Source organism: Hyaena hyaena, unplaced genomic scaffold (assembly GCF_003009895.1).
Source record: "Hyaena hyaena isolate Hyena2069 unplaced genomic scaffold, ASM300989v1 scaffold_1361, whole genome shotgun sequence".
Taxonomy (NCBI): domain Eukaryota; kingdom Metazoa; phylum Chordata; class Mammalia; order Carnivora; family Hyaenidae; genus Hyaena; species Hyaena hyaena.
Window position 1 is genome coordinate 171,239 of NW_024081996.1, and position 21,592 is coordinate 192,830.

General features: G+C 39.3%; 1 protein-coding gene across 2 annotated transcripts in view; it reads right to left on the reverse strand.

Moving 5' to 3' along the window:
* KCTD3 (potassium channel tetramerization domain containing 3) overlaps positions 1-21,592 on the reverse strand; it is a 59,811-nt gene that overhangs the window by 23,504 nt on the left and 14,715 nt on the right. For both annotated transcript variants that reach the window (XM_039223520.1, XM_039223519.1), the window contains 6 exons: positions 17,945-18,003; positions 17,355-17,435; positions 16,196-16,336; positions 15,690-15,780; positions 10,840-11,030; positions 507-622 (listed from right to left, as the gene is read on the reverse strand). In XM_039223520.1, coding sequence (XP_039079451.1) covers positions 507-622; positions 10,840-11,030; positions 15,690-15,780; positions 16,196-16,336; positions 17,355-17,435; positions 17,945-18,003 — 679 coding nt within the window. The remainder of the gene's footprint in view (positions 1-506; positions 623-10,839; positions 11,031-15,689; positions 15,781-16,195; positions 16,337-17,354; positions 17,436-17,944; positions 18,004-21,592) is intronic.

A 21,592-nucleotide genomic window follows, 5' to 3' on the forward strand; every position in this document is an offset into this window, starting at 1 on the left:
CATGATCTCACAGTTCAGTTCAAGCCCCTGGTTCAGTTCCAGCCCCGTGTCGGGCTCTACACTGACAGTGCAGAGCCTGCTTAGGATTCTCTCTCTTTGCCCTTCTCTGGTCATGCTCATGCTCTCTCATTCTCTCTCAAAATAAATTTTAAAAAAAAAAAAAAAAAAAAGCTAACTGCCTCTCTCTCTGCTCCTCCCCAACTTGCACTTTGTAGAAGTCTCTCAAAAATAAATAAATAAATAAATAAAATTCTCATAACAAGAAAGAAATTCTGTAATTGCATTTGGTGAAAGATGTTAAACTAGACTTACAGTGATCATTCTTCAATGTACACAAATTATCAAATCATTATGCTGTATACTTGAAACTAATATAGCGTATGTCATTATACCTCAGTTAAAAAATAAGTAAAACAGACACTATGAACTCCACAAAAATGAAGTCAATGCATAATCAGCATGGGTTTCAGAAACACTGTCTGTAATATGCTTTAGTGAAAACTGACCTGCCAGTGCTGAGTGACAGCATTCCACACTCCCACTTTCCCTGTATGACTCGTAGCCACCAACTGGTTACCAATAAAGAAGAGAGCATCTACAGGAACGCCAAGGCTGAACACTCCTTAAATGATAATAAAAAAATAAAGAGGTTAAATAGTCACTATCTTTAGAATTCATCAAAACTCAAATAAGAAACACCTTGAGCAAGACTAATTTAAATGTGTTCTCATTTCCGTAGTTGCATGCTAGACCCTTCAGGGATCAAAAACAAGAAACTTGGTACGCTCGTAAGCAGCTGCCCTAAGCAGCCATACCCTAAAACACCGTGTTACCTGAAGCTGTGGTTCCCACACTTGGTTGCCCATCAAAATAACCAGTGTATTTAAAATGAACAAAATAAAAAGAATCCTAAGATTCCTCCTAGACTCGCTGAATCAGAAAACGCACTACACCTTTATAAAATCTGCATGAGATTTAGCTACAGCATGCTAATGACTGGGGTATTTAGGAGCCACTGATCTGAGCACAGACACTTGGCAGCCTCACCTATCTAGAACATGTCCAGAAATCTGGACACACACACACACACACACACACACACACAGTCGGGGTGGGGGGGCAGAAAGAAGCAAGAAATCTTACTAAAACCATTCAGGCCTTTACTCAAATTATTTTAAACTCCTTGTCTCTCAGCACTGCAGATCTCCATTTAATTCATTCAACAGGCATCATATCAGGCCATAGGATTAAACACATGAAATGACGGGATATTACTGGATACTTAAGGTTTAAGAGAGAAAAAATGCAAACAACCAGTTGTAACATACAACAGTAACTGTAGGATGTAGGTACACAGGATCAAGTAACATCGAGAGGAATAAAGGAGGGGCAGGATAAGAAAAGAGGCTTGAAGGAATTTTTAGAAAAGAAGCCCTCTGAGTTGAGTTTTTTTAAAAGGTAAATGGTTCATCGAATGGTAGTTGGGAGGGGAGGGTGGGGAATGGGCAAGCCCAGAGAATCAGAGAAAGGGGAAAGAGAGGATGTAGGCACGGGAGGCTGTAAGGAGCAAATATCCCACAATAACAGCAAAAGAACCAAAGATATATAAAGGAAAGAATTCCAGGCTCACCTTGGTATGGCATTAGGGCCCTTTACAGTTGTTTCTGGATGATATATAACAGCAGAAAAACATGATGCATAAGGCTTTGACGACTCATGGGAAGAAACAAAGCAATTAACTACAACTGCAGCATGTACCGAAAGCATAAACCAGAAAAGGTAACTGATTTCTTTTGATTCTAACACCAGTGCAGGGTATTTCTCTTTCTGTTCAGAACTGTGTACTACATACAAGACAAAACCAGCAACAATGAATAACACCTTGAAAATTCTTAACCAGGAGCACTTGGCTGGCTCAGTCGGTGGAATGTGCAACCTCTTTGTTTTTAATAAAGAGATAAAAACATTTTTAAGTAATCTCTCCACCCAGTGAAGAGCTCAAACCCACGAGCCTGAGATCAAGAGTTACACCTTCCACTGACTAAACCAGCCAGGCACTCCAAAAATAAAATCTTAAAAAAAAAAAAAGAAAAAAAAATTCTCAGCTAATTTTGAAAAAGCCAAGGATCTAGGAGGAAAAATGATTTATCCTAGACAAAAAGAAAAAAAAAAAAGTGGTAAGTATTGCTAAGAATGTCTTCTATATGTTTTTAATTTGTATTGTATAAATATGTATTTATACACATGAACGTACCACCTCAAGCCAACCAGTCAACCAAAAAATACTCCAGCAAAATAAAATACAACACACACACCCAAAAACTTCTCTGACCAGAAAGGGCTGACAAATAAACCTGCCACTCCAGAGCAGAAAATCACCATTTCACACACAATTTTAGGAAGTCCTTTACTTTTCATGCCAAACAATGGTTCAGAAGATGTGAAACCAACTATACTTCATACTATGGGCCACTTGAAAGGGGGAAATAAAAACAAGAAAACCAACTAACATCGATTACTCTAGAGAAGGATGAAGGCAACAGAAATCAAGGAAGACATTCTGAATGCTCGCCAGAAGCCCAAAGTGTCACTCCTGCTTAGGCACAACCACCTTGGCCACTATCCACAGGGACGATGAGATATAAGTAAGACAAGCTCCTGTCTCAGGGGACCCTGTCAGCAAAATGCTGCTTAGAGCAGCAGCGCCGTCTTACACAAGTTATAACAAAAGGAGTTCGACCTCTGCAAGAGCTCGGTCACACTGGCCTGTCCTGGACAAGTTTCTTCGGATGGTGTTGTCGAGTTCTGAAGAACACTCGTAATCATAAGCGGTCTCCTTTCCTGGACGTGAACGTACGTGTGCTACCCCCGCCCCTACCGCACTAGCCTTTGCAAACAAGGGAAGGCCTAAAATGCCCTTCACTGGCTGCCGTGTTACAAGCGGCTATCTGAAAACCGGGGTGGGGGGAATACAACTCACTTTCTCTCTGTAGAATTACCAGCAGATCGTAATTTCAAAATTTTAATGTTGAAACTTTCCGCCTACAGTCGTTAGGGGGGCTTCCACCGCCTGCCATGATGGAATAAGCACGGCTTCAGCTTTTTCCTCGCCGGGAAGCGACGACAAACTGGCCACAATACCCGAGGTGGCTGTGTTCGGCAGCGGACAGCCAGCTGGAGATGGAAAGGTGGGTGGGAAAGAGCCGGGTGCCCCGCATTCACCCTGGCTTTTGGCGTTCAGGCCACTTTACTGGCCCTACACAGGGAGGGGACACTGAAGGGCAGAGTGATGGTTTCCCTGAACCGAAGAGACTGAGGTAGAGCGCGTGCTGAGGAGGGGCTAGAACTTGCGAGCACGTGGTAAGAAAAAGGCGAGGGTACCAGGGTGAGTGAGCGGGCGGCAGTGAAGTAGCACACGGGTTTCCTCCGCGTTGGCGGAGGCCGGACTGTACCTGGGCAGGGGGAAAATCCCCCAAAACACAGAAGAGAGAGGCCTGAGCACTGAGTGGAGGTGACAGAGGTTACATGGGTCACTCCAGCTCCGGAGAACCCATGCTGAGCACCTCAGACATCCCTTCAGTAAAGACTCCAAAAAAGGCAACACTTTAGGAGTAAGGACCATGCCCGTGAACAGGAGCCAAGCCCTTAAATAAGAAATCAAGCAGAGGGAGGCTTCCTACCCCCAACAGTACATAAAAACAAGCGTAGCAGGGTCAAGAAGATCCTCCAGGAAGTTAACTGCCTGCCAGGACAAAACTCACATAGTTTAAGAGCCAACACAATCCATACCCTACAAGACGTATCATGCACACGTCCTGCATACAATCAAATCTTCCTCAACATGTGAAGTAGAATAGGACCTGAAATAAAAATAGGAGATGATCCAGATACTGGAATTAAAGTCAAAAAATAATGAAACATCTATAATGAATATGCTGGATTTAATAAAAAGAACATAATAAGTAGAAAGGTTAAGAAATCTCAGCAGAGAAACAAACTAAAATGGAATTAAAGATGTCATTTTAGGGCTTAACAGTCCAATATCTCAAACAAAAAACTTACTAGATGGGCTTCACTCTAGAAAATGGGTAAAAACAACATTATAGACAGATAAAAAAGCTGAGGTAAAGAATGGGGAGAAAAATGAAACAAACAGTGCTTCAGTGATCTCTAGACCAATATGGAGTAGTCTAACACAAAGCTGAGTTCCAGAAAGAAGAGAAAAGAAGGAGAGAGGGATAATGGAGAGGAGGAAGAAAGGGAGGGAGGGAGAAAGAGATACACACACACACACACACACACACACACACACACACACACAGAACTCCCTTAGCTGTGTCAATCAAAAATGTCTCCAGACATTTCCACATGCCTCCTAAGGGATAATATTTCTGGCTGCAAAAAAATCTAGAATATATAAATAACTATCACAAATCAATAATGGAATGAAAATTTCCTCATAAAAAGAAAAAAATGACTTTTTTTTAAGTTTATTTATTTTGAGAGAGACAGAGAGAGTATGAGCAGGCAAGGGGCAGAGAGAGAGGGAGAATCTCAAGCAGGCTCTGAGAATCTCAGCACAGAGCTCATGCAGGGCTCGAACTCACGAAACCGTGAGATCACGACCTGAGCTGAAGTTGGGCACTGAACCGACTGAGCCACCCAGGCGCCCCAAACAATACTCTTTAAAAATTTTACTTTTTCTTTAAAGTAAAGAGAGAGAGAGAGAGAGTACGCACAAGCAAAGGGGGGCAGAGGAAGAAAGAGAGACTCCCAAGCATGTTCCGCACTGAGCGTGGAGCCCAACCACGAGGGGATGGATCCCACAACCTTGGGATTGTGACCTGACTGAATCGAATGCTCAACCAAGATACCCAGGTGCCTTGAGAAAAATATTTAAAGACCCATCCCAAAAGAAATAATATAAACGGTCAATAAGCACATGAAAAGATACTCAATATCATTAATCAACAGGGAAATGCAATTAAAACCACCATTAAAATCACCATATACTCCTCTCATACACTGCTAGCAGAAAAGTAAACTAGTACAACTGCTTTGGAAACAAGTTTATAAGTGTCTTATAACATTAAGCATATACTTTTCATATGACTCAGAAATTCCACTGCTATGTTATTTACCTTGATTTACCTTGAGAACACATTTACAAAACAAAAGAAGAAAAAAGAACAGTGCAAAGAAAGAGGGCTTCTTGAATTTATAACACCTCTGAACTGGAAATAAACCAGATGTCCATCAACAGATAAATGGATAAACAAATCCTAGGATACTCAGTCAACGGAATACTACTCAGCAATAAAAAGAACGGGCCACCGATACATATAACAATATGGATAAGTCTCAGAAACACTATTAAATGAAAGAGGCCAGACACAAAAGAATGCATGCTATGTAATTCCACTCCTGAAATCAGAGACTAGGGAAATTTAATCCTTTCCAAAAGTAAAGGAATCATTGTATCAAATGACAGCTCTAAAGTTTTAATAAGATGAGACTAGGAATTGATCACAGGATTTAACAGAGTACAGATCACAGGTCATACTAACAAGAGTAGTTTTATGAAGCAGTGGGAGCAAAAGAATGACTAGAGCAACTTCAAGAAAGAACAGAAGAGGAAGACACTGAAACAAGTTCGGGTAACTCCTATCTTCTGCTTTAGGAAAACAGAAAAATGGAGCAAAAACCGGAAGAGAAAGTAGGGTAGTTTTTGCTGTTGTTCTTACCACAGAATTACAGCATGATCGTGTGCTGGTGGAAATGATCCACGAGGGTGAGCAGTTCTTATGATGCAGGAGACAGAGCAAGCGGCTACTGGGGCAATGTCCTTGCAAAAGCGAAAGCAAACAGGACCTAGTATGCAACTAAATACACTCAGGCGGCCTTAGATTGCAGCAGGGACAACTTAATCACAGTAACAAATCAGACAACAGGGTATGTGAGCACAGATACACAGATATGACTTATATTCTCTCTTTTCTCAATGGGAATGAGAATGGCAGAAAGTGCTGGAAGTCTAAAGAAAAGGAAAACAGTGTGAAACAGTCATTTAGGAGAGTGGCAAAGTGACATGGATAACACATCAGCATTTCTGGGAAGCTTTTAAAGGCCCACTTGAGAGTGGAGGCCGTGAATGGAGATGAAGTACGGCTTTGCAGGCATGCATTTCTGTTTCCTAGTCATATTTAGCTATTGAGGTGGAAAGGTAGGTTTAGCCAGGACTGAGGTTTCTTTCCTTCTTTCCTTTCTTTCTTCCTTTCTTTCTCTTCCTTTTCTTTCTTCCCTCCCTCCTTTCTTTCTCTCTCTCTCTCTCTCTCTTTCTTTCTTTTTTTTTTTTTTCTTATATTTTTATTTATTTCTAGGAGAGAGAGAGAGACAGACAGCGTGAGCAGGGGAGGGTCAGAGAGAGAGGGAGACACAGACTCTGAAATAGGCTCCAGGCTCTGAGCTGGCAGTCAGCACAGAGCCCGACGCGGGGCTCGAACCCACGAACCGCAAGATCATGACCTAAGCGAAAGTCGGACGCTTAACTGACTAAGCCACCCAGGCGCCCCTCTCTTTCTTTCTTTCTTAACATTTATTTATTTTTGAGAGACAGAGAGAAACAGAGTGCGATCAGGGGAAAGCCAGAGAGGGAGACACAGAATCCAAAGCAGGCTCCGGGCTCTGACTTGTCAACACAGACCCCATGGTGGGGCTCAAACCCACAAACCGTGAGATCATGACCTGAGCCAAAGTGAGACTCTTAACCAACTGAGCTACCCAGGTGCCCCGAGGGTTGGGGTGTCTTCAGGGAAAAAGAGCAAAGGGAGTGGTGCAAAGAAATTGGAGGCTCTGTGCTAGGGTGAATGTAATGACAGAATCTAAACCTGATTTGAGGGAAGCAATAAGTGAAGATTCCAGTGAAGTGAAAGAATTTTTGAGCTGGGTAACTAGAGCTGGTAACCTCAAAGGAATAAAAGATAATGACCAAGTAGAAGTCCCAGTGGCTCATATGAGATTTGAAATCTGGGGAGGTCAGGTGGGAAGCAGGGAGAGAAGGGAAGGAAAATGGTCTAGAACAATAATTCTCAAAGTGTGGTATGTGAATGAGACCCATTCTAGAAGTCTGAGAGGCCAAGACTATTTTTATGAATATTAAAGAATCATTTCTCTTTTTCCCTCTCGTTATCTCAGAAATATACAGAGGAATCTTCCAGGTGCTACATACCATAATGGGGCCACCATTATGACAGCTAATAGAATCTATGTATTTATTCTTATGTTGTCTAGAACTGCCTATCTATATTGGTAGTTTTATGATATAACTAACTTGTACATTTCCCCAAGATTAACTGAGTTTGTTGGAAATACTTCCACTATGTTCTTACTGGTTGTCTTCAGTTTTATCTGCCATAATCTCTGTAACCTCATTCTTATCCGATAAATTAACTTAAAACCCAAAATTTCCTTGAGCCTACAAAGAAACACAGTAAGAAGTAAGGACTTTGCTGTACTGTGCAATTTAGTATTAAAAATGCTCTGGAAATTTCCACAAATCTTAAAACTTTATCTGAAACTCTTTAAAATACTTTATTCTGAAATAAATTTATTTTAAGACGGTTTTCATCTACTTATTGATGGTTCTTTGGTTTCAAAATGGTAAAATTAGAACATCTGCCTGCGGAAGAACCCAGAGCTGTGCCATCTAAGTCTGAAGCTGCTGACAAACACAGGGATGGCATGGAAGGGAGACTGGGCAAAAACGGAGCCAAACGGGAAATAACCACTAGAAATAACAAAAATTGTATTTCCCTCAATAGTCTAGATGTTGATAACTTGCCTTATTATAAGTGCCTATCCAACAGAACATTTTTGAATGCTACTGTAATGCCAGTTGTGGGCTCACTGAGACCAAACATTTTAAAGAAAAGACTATTTTGGGGCACGTGGGTGACTCAGTCAGCTCAGTGTCTGACTCAGTTTCAGTGCACGTCATGATCTCACAGCTTTGTGAGTTCAAGCCTAGCGTTGGGTTCTGCCTGAAAGCACAGAGCCTACTTGAGATTCTCCCTCGGTCTCTGCCCCTCCCAGGTTCACACTCTGTCTCTTTCAAAATAAATAAACAAACTTAAAAAAAAAAAAGCCTTAACTTAATTTTAATTTAGAAAGTGAGAGCCTGCGCAAGCAGGGGAGAGGGGCTGAGGAAGAGAGAGATTCTAAGCAGGCTCTACGCTCAGCACGGAGCCCAGAGTGGGGCTCAATTCCATGACCCTGGGATCATGACCTGAGCCGAAATCAAGACCTGGACGCTCATCTGACAGAGTCATTCACATGCCCCAAGGAAAAAATATTTTTTTTTAAATTTTATTATTTCTAGGAGAGAGAGAGAGAGACAGCGTGAGCAGGGGAGGGTCAGAGAGAGGGAATCACAGACTGAAACAGGCTCCAGGCTCTGAGCTGGCAGTCAGCACAGAGCCCGACGCGGGGCTCGAACCCACGAACCGCGAGATCATGACCTAAGGGAAAGATGGACGCTTAACCGACTAAGCCACCCAGGCGCCCCAAGGAAAAAATATTTTAAATGAAGATGTGAAAAAGTCCTCGGAAGCCAGAAACTGTTATAAACTTTCCAACTAGGAAGGAAAGGGGCACTGAAGCGCCTTACAGGGTGTGTTCTGGCAACGACGGGCTAGAGGCGCACCCACCGCTTGCGGCTACGAAAAGCACTGAACGCGCAACAGGGCTGAACGCCTGCCAGATGAAAAGTTAGTAAAAAAAAAAAAAAAAAAAAAATCAAATGCTGCCACTTTTCAATTACATAGTAAGTTCCTGAGTTAAAGACTTGGCAGAGACAATATCTTGTCAGCCAGACTACATTTTTGTCCTGCAAGCTGATTAATATACAGATGTCGCTGACCCTGGTATTTTGCTTATTTTAATTCGGAATCAGAACCAGTCATTCATGAAAGGTCTTTGGTGTGAATGTAAGGCCGCAAACACATGTGGTGCTGAAATACTCCAGGGTAAAGAACGTTCATGAATCTCCTGCTTTACCCTAGAACATCTGTGTTGACAGCTGCGCTGACGGTGGGCAAAGTGACATGGGCCACGACAGCAGGCGCCTGAGCACAAGGGCCCCACACCGTGCTCGCAGCCATTCGATTCGTCTCGGCCACACACTCGCAAGCAAAGAAAAAAGACCAGTTTGAGAATGTCCTTGATGAAGCAATGTGTATAGCATTTCGTACTGACTCCATCTCAGTTTGGGCTATATGTGTTCTCAACATTCTGTGTGACCAAGTACGATGCTTGCGTCAAGGAAAAGCATCTTCTCAGTTGCTGGGGCTGAGAGCTAACCTAGCGGCTCTTTTCACAGAATACCATTGTTATCTGAAAGCATGACAAACCGCTGTAATTCAGATCTGAGTATTCGACAGACTTTCCTCAAAAGGGAACAAAGAAAGCCTGTTACTTCAATGATGAAAATTCAATGTTTCAAGTGAAAATTGGAATTTTGGAAAACTTTTATCTGCCACAGTGAATGTGACCGTTTCCCAATATATGACAGTTTAGAGATGTGATCACTAGTGACTCTTTTCCTCGATATTGTACAAGAAAGATGTCAACATTTGGAAGATGTGCATAACTCAGTTAAACCAACATTGCCCAAATGACCAATGCATGGATAAAAGATCCATTCAAAGTATAAAATAGACTGCTGAGGTGCGCCCAGGTGGCTCATTCAGTTAAGTGTCTGAGTTCGGCTCAGGTCATGAGCTCTCAGTTTGTGAGTTCAAGCCCCGTGTCAGGGTCTGTGCTGACAGCTCAGAGTCTGGAGCCTGCTTCGGATTCTGTGTCTCCCTCTCTCTGCCCCTCCCCCACTCACACCCGGTTTCTCTCTCTCTCTCTCAAAACTAAATATTAAAAAATAAGTTAAGTAAATAGATAAATCAAATAAAATAGATTGCTGAATTTTAGCTTAACAGGGTATGCAAAGTTCATTGATAAGATTTCAAATGTTTAGGACAGTAGCAAAAAAACAATGTCCACAATTACCTGGAAAGATTATTAAAGTGTTCAAAATGTTTTCTTCCAACTATGTATCTGCATAAAGCCAAATTTTCTTCATGTAGATCAACCAAAAACACATAATGCAAAAGACTAAATGCACAAACTGGAATCAGAATTCAATAAAATATTAAAGAGATTCATAAAACTGTAAACCAATGCCACTCTTGTCACAAAAATTTTTGGAAAACAAAACTATTTTTCATTAAAATGTTATTCATGTTACCATCCAATGGGTTTATTATTGCTATTGTTAAACTAATGAGCATTTATAAAAATTTCAGTCTCAATTCCTATTATGATAAGTAACGATAGATATAACGTACACAAACAAAATCTCTTAATGGTCCTGAATGAGTTTTTAGGGGTACAAAGTAGTTCTGAGATTAAAAAGCTGGAAAATTTCTGCTCTAGAAGCAACAAATGAGGACGGGCAAGAAAGCTACTTACCCCATCTTCAGGCCCCACAGGACAAGGAACTAGAAAGAAAGTGGTCCCACTCTGGGACCCAGGTCATATGGCCACCAGCTTCTGGCCAGACCAGACTGGGAGAGTACTCTCCCCTCTCTCCTAAAACACCAATTTTGCCCTCCCTACTAGATTCTTCCTCTCATATTTAGCGGTCGTATTATCACTGAACCGTGGAAAGATGACGTGGCAGCTCTAGTTAAGTAACAGTCCAGGTTAGTTCTTATGCTGCTGGGAGATCCCTCTTTAACTTCAGAACATTATATACAGCAGCAAAATGCAGCATGAACGAGAACCCCCTACCAATTTCACTTCCGCTCCCTCCGTCCTGGACACTCCATAAGATGATGCTACTCTCCGAAGCAACAGCAACCATCTTATCTTTGTCTCCGTGTGGGCCTCCAACCACTTTTGCATTTAAAGCTACTCGTTCAATAGTCCAATCCAAATATGGGCTTGTAAACACTTGTTGCCATCCTGAAGATTCTTTGATTCTGTTAAGTAAAAATAAAATAGAAGTCAGACTCAGCAGCAATTAAGCAAACAATACAAATATTCCAAAACAATTAATCACAGCTAGATTTATTAAATATAAGATTTTGCCAATGTACTTCCTCTACAAAGCCAGATCATACAGAGGACATAAAAGCCACATAACAAGAGACCCGAGTTCTTTATTTCTTCAAAGAAATGTTTAGAAGAAATCATTCAAATTTTGAAAAAGCTTGTCTACGCAGAAAAGCATTAGTATCATTATCTACAGATAGAACAGTCAACAAAAATCAGAATTTTAAGATATTATTACTTTTAGTTATTAAGCAGTTATTCAGCTATTAACTGAAACTACCTGCAATCAACCTATTATTTTTTGGCACTTCAGGAGACAGGGCTGATAGCCTATCCAGGCAAACCAAGATAAAGGCATAATCCAGTATACCATTACGCATTCCAATATACTGGACAATCAACTGGGTAAAATGTAAAGCTTTGGAAAGCCTCAGATTTTAAAGGTTTCATTCTAAATGAAAAAACTTCATGAGCCTATTCCTTTCCCATAAATAAAGCCTACCACGGTTCAGATTTGCAGTTGATTGAATATAAATGCTTTAATATTTAACTACTTATGAACATACCTGTAAATTTTTAATAATTTTTTTCTTCCCTATCTGAACTTCAATCTTTCAGACATGTATTCTGTGTGATTATATAGCCAGCTTTCATACATTCAGAACTTACAGTTATGCAATCACAATAATGACCTCAACTTTATGGAGTATCTATTTTTAAAGTTACACTGATAGAAACAAAGCTGTAAAGTTTTATTTTGCCTACCTATGACAATAAACACATGAAGAAAACAATGTTCATGCATATACCACCTGGCATACAATCACAAAAAAACCCATTCTGTGTTTATACATGATGGTTACCTGCAGACCTGGGTAGAATCACTTTCGCTTCAATTTTGTTTAATACTGTATGCTAACATGAACCTGGGTGGCTCAGTCGGTTGAAAAGCCGACTCTTGATTTCAGCTCAAGCCATGATCACAGTTTGTGGGTTCAAGCACTGCTTTGGGCTATGCGCTGGCAACACAGAGCCCGCTTGGGATTCTCATCCCCCTCTCTCAAAATAAATACATAAAGTTAAAAAAAATTTTTTAAGTATGCTAAAGTAATACAACCATAATTCACAAAAATATGCAATACAGCCTTCTTATTAATTTCAAAGAACTAATGATTTTCTTAACTTCAAAGGAACATATAGAAAATGTACATTTTATTTTAAGAAAATGTACAATTTTTCCTAAGCATTCTTTGGCTCTGCAATTACCCACTTCAGCCACCAGATGGGATCATGTGTTATGATATACAAATACAAAAAAATCATTTAGTAAAATCTAAACATGTACAAACAGTGAAATATGAGATATAGGCCCTCTTAGGAACCGCCAAACAGGGAACAAAGCTGGGGCTGCAGCACTTCGAGAATAATGACAACATGCTGCAACGCAAATGCAGACTTATACTCGGCTCATAACAGTGTTCAGCAGAGATGTTATATTGAATTTAATAAGGTGAATGATGTGATTTTTGTGATCATTACTTTAGAAATGTAAGTGTATATGATCTCATCTTTTACAGAAATCATACTTCTAAGTTACCTTTCTCTAAAGAAATTAGGATATTATAAAATACAGATGCCAGAAAAGAGTAAAAGAATCAGGACAACATGTTTGGAGGTGATTGTAACAATTACAAAACTTAACTCAGGGCACCTGGTGACTCAGTCAGTTAAGCATCCAAATCTTGGTTTCCACTCAGGTCATGATCTCACAGTTCCTGAGTTTGAGCCCAGATGGGGCCCTGTATTGTGAGCACAAGCCTGCTTGGGATTCCCTCTCTCTCTCTCCCTCTCCCTCCCTCCCTCCCTCCCTCTCTCTCTCCCTCTCTCTCTCTCTCTCTCTCTCTCTCCCCCTCTCCCTCTCCCCCTCTCCCTCTCTCCCTTTTCCCCCTCCCCCCCTCCTGCCCATGCGCACAATCTCTTTAAAGTTCTCTCTCTCTTTCAGAATAAATCAATAAGATTAAAAAAAAAGGAAAGAAAACTTAACTCAATATGATAGGTGATACTGTTTCTAAGTTAACATTAAATACAAAGATAAAAAATATGTTTTATGATTTTTCCATACAAGTGACACAAAAGTTGAAATACATAAAACAAGTCAGATGAGCTCTGATCAGTACTCCATCTCCTTACTCCTGCCCAGTGAACCGACACTATGAAATCAGGACACCTACGCAAAGAATATGATTATCTTCAACATTAAAATCTCTAAGAAATACAACGCAGGAGTCATGCTCGACAAGCACTGTGCAACTTACTAGAAATACGCAGTACCTCAGATTATATGGGAATAGACAACATAGGTCATTTTAGAAGAGTCTAAAATTAGATCTAAGTGTGTGTGTGTGTGTGTGTGTGTGTGTAAAGCAAGACAAAGGAAGGCTTCCAAATTCACTGAGGAAATGATAATTTATGTGATAAATAATCAGAACATAATTAGCTACTAACCTCTTGGATGAAAAGAAAATAGATCCCTAAATCTCACACCATAAAACAAAAGCAAGTTCCAAAGGGATGAAAGATCTAAAGAGAAACACAGGCTCCTAGAAGGCAACAATTTACACAACTACTCTTCAGTAACACATATATACAAAAGTACACAGCTGAACATGTGGGAGAGAAAAAAAGAGAGGGAAACAAACCATAAGAGACTCTTAAGGACAGAGAACAAAGTGAAGGCTGATGGAGGGAGTGGGTGGGTTAAGGGCTAGACCGGTGATGGGCACTACGGAGGGCGCTTGTTGGGATGACAGCTGGGCGGTCTGTAAGTGATGAACCACTGATCTGGTCTGGAAACCAATACTGCACTGTACGTTAACTAACTAGAATTTAAATGAAAATTTCAAGAAGAAAAAAAAAAAAAGTAAAGCCTAAGAATGTAGAAAATTAGTGGATCTAGGTGAGAACATACCAGGGTTCAATGTAGTATTTCATTTTTTAGTGTTTTAAATTTATTAAAAGCTGTGGAAAAACAACTTGTGGAAAAGATTACACTATTGAATGAAATCATTTGAATATTTATTTTGAAATCTTTTATTGCCACTGTGTTAAATGATTTAACCATATATGAGGAAACACAATACATCCTCACTTCTTTTCCTCTGTCACTATGCATATTAGTCTGTCATCAATAACACTCAGAGAAAGCAAAGAAAGGTCACAGTCAAAAGCAAACATAAAGAATGGAAAATGTTAACAGCATCCTTCTGATATTTGTCACTCAATGAGTGACACTTTCTGCAATACTATACGTCTCTGTCTGGCAAGTAGCGATCTTCAGTACTGCTGTGCAATAATGAAAATTACACCTGGTTAACAAATATTTCACAATTCCTCTGGATGTCCTTATCAAAAAAAATATGTACATAATATTTAACCAAATAAAAAAAGTCTAAAATAGTTTTCTCAAGTTAGAGTCATAAGTCCTTAAGTTCAAAACACCTCCCCTCAAAAACTTCCTTTTTTCAAATCAGTGTGGCTTCATATAAAAGTCATTCCCCAAAGAAATCACCCAAAAAGTCATTTCCGTACTATTTAATAATTAAAACAAAAAACAGAATGCCCTTAAAATGAAAAGTTTGCACTGAATTTCTATTGCAATGAAAATATAAAGCAGAGATGACTGTTATAAAAGGCTTTTTTACACAACTAGCAAACTTATCAATAAACTCAGATATTTTAAAAATACATCTGGGATTCTTTATAATACATCTGTGAACTTTATGAGACATTTTAAATTATTTTTAATCTATTGTAGCTATTTTTTCATAACTAACCTCAAAAGTGACAAAATGTTTATATATTCTTTTATTTTTAAGCAATTAAGTGGGATAATCATCTAAGCTAGAATATCACAACCATTTATTTGTGTCTCTATGGCATTCTGTCGTCGGTGACACTGTATACAGTGATTCTGAGCTAAGAATCCTCCCTCTTCTCCATTTTAAAAAACAGAATCACTGGTCTACACTACACTCTTCCTCATTCTTTAAGTTTCTGAGAATGCAAGAATTAGTAAAACCAAACTATGTCTGTGTACGTCTCACATGTTACAGATATTATACCACATCACTTCTGCCCACAACTGTCCTGCTTCACTACCTCACTCCCAACTATTTGATAGTCATGACCAACGTAGAGTCTTACTACCCCCACCTACCGAGTACAAAAGACTGAAACCATTATAGACAGAAAATCACAGGACGCCTATTAACAATTCTGCCTCGTCATTCTATATAATAGTTAAGTGATTCAGGAGCTGGATAGAATAAGGAAAAAGAAACAACAAAATACCTCAGTTCTATCACAGATGATAGTAAATGGGAAAGACATACAAAAGCTATCAGAATATTTATCAAATTAATTACAAAAAGAAAAGCAAACTAAATCTAGTCAAGAGACACAGAAGTGGGCAAAATATGCAGGAAAAATAATAGGATGACTAGCCACTCCTAAGTCTGTAAATATAAAATCACAATTATTAAGAACTACACCTCTCCCAGAGCAAACCGATCTTACTTATACAGTACCTGTAACACACCGCAAAGTGGGCGTATGCAGCTACAATCCAGTTGTGATGGCCAGCCACTATGAGCACCTTTCGTGGATCCACAGGAAATCCTGTGGATTTTAGAAAAAGAAATAGTTTACGTTCTAAAGCCGGGGTGGGTAAACTATGGCCCGTGGGCTGATTCCAGTCTTCTACCTGTTTTCATGAATAGAGTTTTGCTGAAACCCAGCCAAGCACGTTGATTTACATGTCGTCCTTGGCTGCTGCGATGCTGAACAGTTCTGACAGGGCCTAAAAGGGTTACTGTTTCTTTACATAAAAAGTTTGCCAACCCCTAAAGATTTAGAGGAAACAGATGATCACAAACTCTTAAATAAATTACATATCAAACGAGATATAAAGATATAAATGATTTATTTACATTAAAAAGACAGATGAGGCAAAGACTGCATCTTTAAAAAATACGATCACTCAAAACTAAAAACTTTTTTTTTTTTTTGGTCTACTCCTGTAATCTTTGTTTACCTAGCCTAACAGTCTCTTCTCCAGTTCCGGCGAGAGCAGGCTGGGTACCATTTCCCCGACCTTCACTTTCTGTGGAATTTAATCCATTCCTAGAACCAGCAGAAGATCTGGTCGTGTTGTTTATCTTACGACTAGGAATACCTATAAAAAGAAGTAAGATGAAGTTATTTCTAAGTTCACCTACCAAGCATTTCAAGTTTCACTGTAACGAAGTAACATACACATGTGAATTTCATCATAGCTAAAACTTATCTCCCAATATAGCAATGCATTACAAATAATTCAATTACCACAGAAAACAACAAAATGAAAATGAAATAAATCCTTTCAACAGATTTCCGATGCTTGTCAATCCTGTTATATTCCATTTTTATCCAGCTCTAGGTTACTGAAATCAGTCATTAATCAGTTGTCACCAACTGAACTGTAAACCAACTGTTTACATTTGCTTTGTGTTTACACAGTGTTTACACAGTTGCTTTGTGTTCGGTACAATGTACTCACTGAAACTGCTTTACAGCTCAACTTGTCCTTTTACCAAAATGTCTTTTACTTGACAGAGGAGTCTTTTTTTGGAATGAAATCTCGCTCAGAAGCCCACCTTAACATAGGTGAAGGCAAAAGTCTTCTATCTGACCGAGGTGGAGGGGGGGATGACCGGTGCCTCACCAGCCCCTCCCTCCCTCCCTCCCTCTCCCTCCCCCTCCCTCCCCCTCCCTCCCTCCCTCCCCCTCCCTCCCTCCCTCCCCCTCCCTCTCCATACAAGGCCCTGCGCCCTAAGTCTGCAGAGCTCCTGGGGTTCTACAGAGAGGACACTGACAGCCAGTGCTCTAACACTGGCTGGCAAAGTCAATAAAGTCATACGGGTCACATGCATTCACGTCCCTGGAGCACCCAGCAGAGCTGAGTAGTTGCCCTTTAGATCTAGCTCACAAGCCTGTCTGGCCTTTCACAGAAAAGAAGAAGTATGGCACGTCTCCCCTCCAACATACAGTATGACTTCTGTTAAAATTAAAAGTCTTCACATTTCTAGTATATTCACACATGAGAAACTCAACCACCGAGGAAACAGATCCTCCACTCTATTAAGTCTCTACTTGCTGAACGATGAAAATAAAACTGCTTTTCCATAAAGACCAGGCAAATAAAGCAAAAGTACCTGGCGGAGGCAAGTAGCCGTGAAAAAGGACGCTGCCGCAAGAGGAGCGCTCGAGTTCCTCGCACAGGAGAAGCCTTCTGACTAGAAACATTTCAAAGCAAACTCGTCAGAGCGCGCGCAGACAGGGCACCAGCGCTCCACTTTTACTTTCTCCAATTAAAGACGGTAAGGGAAGAAAAGGAAAATGTTTAAATTAAATCAGTTGACATCTTTTTGCTATGAAAAACCAAAAACGTAAGCATACTGAAGTAGCCTATCAAAAAATAGGAGTTGGGGGGGGGGCGCCTGGGTGGCTCAGTCGGTTGGGCGTCCGACTTCGGCTCAGGTCATGGTCTCGCGGTTCGTGGGTTCGGGCCCCGCGTCGGGCTCTGTGCTGACTGCCGGCTCAGAGCCTGGAGCCTGTTTCGGTCTGTGACTCCCTCTCTCTCTGGCCCTCCCCTGCTCACGCTGCCTCTCTCTCTCAAAAATAAATAAAAAAACATTAAAAAATTAAAAAAAAAAATAGGACCAGGAATAAAACATATTTCATTAGGCAAGTTTATTGCATGAAAAGTCAAATCACAAAAACAAAGTATTAGGACAATACATACCTAGTGGAGTGATTCCATAAAATTCTGCTTCATGCCTGAGAACGTTAATACTCACTCCCCTACAAAAAAACAAACAAACAAATGATATAAAGCCTCCAACACTGGCAACTTGGATTATATGAAGAAGAAGGAAAAAGTACTAAGTTCTTAAAGGGAACAAAGTCATAAGGCTTTAAAACTTAGTTTTCTCCTAATATCTTTAGTCATGTTAAAAGCTCTAAATAAAACAAACAGAAAACCCATTTGCCTCTGAAAAACTTTTTTTTATTTAAAAACAATTCTTATGTAGATGAATTGGGTAACTAAGAGATTAGGGCTTCAAGAAATACCTAATAAGGCAAACAAGAGCAGAAATCATTCTAGTGTGGCATTTATTGCTTTCAAATTTTTATCATAATTATTTCTATACATATTTTAACCTCCTCTCATTATACTATAATGATCCCTACTCATTAGTTAAGCATCCAGCTTTGGCTCAGGTCATGATCTCATGGACTGAGTTCGAGATCTGTTTGAGATCAAAATCTTCCTCTGGCTCTGTACTAACAGCTCTGAGCCTGGAGCCTGCTTAGGATTCTGTGTCTCCCTCTCTCTGCTTCTCCCCCACTCGCACTCAGTCTCTCTCAGTCTGTTGTCTGTCTGTCTCTCTCTCTCCAAAATAAATAACATTAAAAAAATTTTTTAAAGATCCCTACAAGTGCACAATCCACTCATTTTTTAAAAACTTTTTAGTTAGGCCATTGTTATTTACAAAATAAAACTGCATTAAAATAATTGTGCTTTTCTACATGCATTTAAAAAATTCTTTTAAACTTACATCCAAGTTAGTTAGCATATGGCTCAACAATGATTTCAAGAGTAGATTCCTTAATGCCGCTTAAGGTGGTATATATATATATACCACATCTTTATCCATTCATCCATCGATGGACATACCTCGCAAAATGATTTATATTTATGTAATTATGTAATAAATATTATTTGAACAAAGAAATTCAGATAAATGACTCTTCTCATCAGAAACCATAAATAAAAGTAAAACATAAAGTAAAAGTGTGGGGGGGGGGAGACTAGCCTTAGAAAGGACTAGGCTTACTAGTAGATGTTATAGTAACATTAAATAATATGAAAATAAAAAGAACAGAAGATTAAGAGTTTAAATACTAATGATTCTTTTTGGTTTCAGTTATAATTTGTCCTTACTAAAAAAATATTGCTTGGACAAAAATAAGAGTGGGCATCACTACAGAGTTCATGGAAATTAAAAGGATAATAAAGGAATACTATGAACAATTCTATTCCCACAAATTTGATAACCAAGATGAAATGAACCAATTCTCTGAAAGGCATCATTTGCTGAAACTCACAGAAGAAAAAAGAGACAATCTGTATAGGCCTATACCTACTAAAGGAATTGAATCAAAACAGAAAGCAACAGACCCAGAAGGATTCACTAGTGAATTCTAGCAAACATTTAGGTTTAAAAAATCATACCAATTCTCTATAATCTCTTTCAGAAGTTAGAAATAGGAATATTTCCTAACTCATTTTATAAGGCCAGTATTACCCTAATACCAAAACCAAAGACACTTAAGAAAACTACAGACTAGTACTGCTCATGGACATTGGTGCAAAAATTCTCAATAATGCCATATAGCAACAACTGTAATAAACCCACACAGAGAACAAACAACTATTATTCACAGATGACATGACTCTCTATAGAGAAAATCCAAAATAGACATAAACTCGTGGAACTAATAAACGATTATAGTAAGGCTGCAGGACACAAGGTTAGTTTACCAAAGTCAGTTGCTATGTACCAATAATGAATAATGGAATTTAAAATTAAAAACATAATACCACTTACATTAGCACCACCAAAAAAACATTAAATACCTAGGTATAAATCTAACAAAAAATACATTAAGATCTATATGAAGCGAACTACAGAACTCTAATGAACAAAACCAAAGAACTAAGTAAATGGAAAGATATTCCATGTTCATGGGTTGGAAAATTCAGTTTTGTTAAGATGTCAGTTCTTCTCAACTTCACCTGAAATTCAATTAAATCCTAATCAAAACTCTAGCACGTTATTTTATGGATATTGACAAACTGATTCTGAAGTTTATATGGAGACTAAAAAGACCTAGAATAGTCAACACAATATTGAGAGAGAATAAAATCAGAGGACCCAACCACAATATTTCCATAAAACTACAGTAATCACAACAGTGTGATCTTGGTAAAAGGCAATCTGAAAAGCCTACCTACTGCATTATTCCAAGTATATGACATTCTGCAAAAGGCAAAGTCAATGGTTGCAGGGGGCAGAGCACAAAAGACTGTTAAATTAGTGAAAATACTTTCTATGATATTTAAGTGATGGACATGTGTCATTATACATTTGTCGAAACCGACAGAATACACAAGACCCAGAGTTAACTATAATGTAAACTATGAACTTTGCATGGTTATGACGTGTCAACGTAGGTTCACCCTTGGTAAAAAGAAAAAAAGTACCCTTCTGGGAAGGGATGCTGATAATGGCGCGGACTATGCATCTGTAGGAACAGGAGGGGTACAAGACATCACTGCACCTTCTTCTGGATTTTGCTGTAAACCTAAAACTGCTCTTTTAAAAGATTCCTTGTGTTTAAGAAACACATGCAACTGCAATATTAAATTGCTTGTATTTGTCAGATTGGTTGTGGCTAGTTTAACATAAAAACAGTTAAACCTTTCTTTTCAAAACCATTTGTGTTAACAGCACAACAGTACTGGCTAATTACAAGGTGGCTCAGGACACAACAGTTCTTGAGGAAGCCCAGTCTCCGGGGGAGGACAAGAAAACAAATACGGTAACCACAGCACTGTGAGAAGGGCAACAGGAGAATTTTATGGAGGGCAGAGAATTAGAACACAGTAGTTTTTAGATTCCTTCCCATCTTCTTTTTTTTTTTTTTTTTTTAAATATTTTTGTTTATTTCTAGGAGAGAGAGAGAGACAGTGTGAGCAGGAGAGGGTCAGAGAGAGAGGGAGACACAGACTCTGAAACAGGCTCCAGGCTCTGAACTGGCAGTCAGCACAGAGCCCGACGCGGGGCTCGAACCCACGAACCGCGAGATCATGACCTAAGCGAAAGTCGGACACTCAACCGACTAAGCCACCCAGGCACCCCATCCTTCCCATCTTCTTTTGAAAGGTACTACTACTTAGAGAATTTTAATTTGATAAGCCTCTTTAAATGAAGTAACACAGCAATTTATAAGAAGAGTAGTCAATATATACAGATATTTAATTCTTACTAATTCTGCCTTTCCTGAGTTACCTAGCTGTGAATTAGTCACAAGAAACGGACCGGAAGTAAGTTTAGGCTTCTTTAATCAAATTCTAGGAGTCAAGATAATTTTACTCAAGAAGTAGTTAGTAACTTATTTGTCACCTCCACGAACCAACCAAACAAACAAACAAAAAGCTCCAACAAACTCTTTTACTGATTTGGTAAATATCACTGAAAAGGTACAAAGCGACTCTATGCAGTCTTTTTATTTTATATGCACTGTTTTAACACTGGAAAAATCACAGGAAACAAATGAGACCAAAAGATTTTTGTCATCTTTAAGGGGCTCATATTCCAGTTAA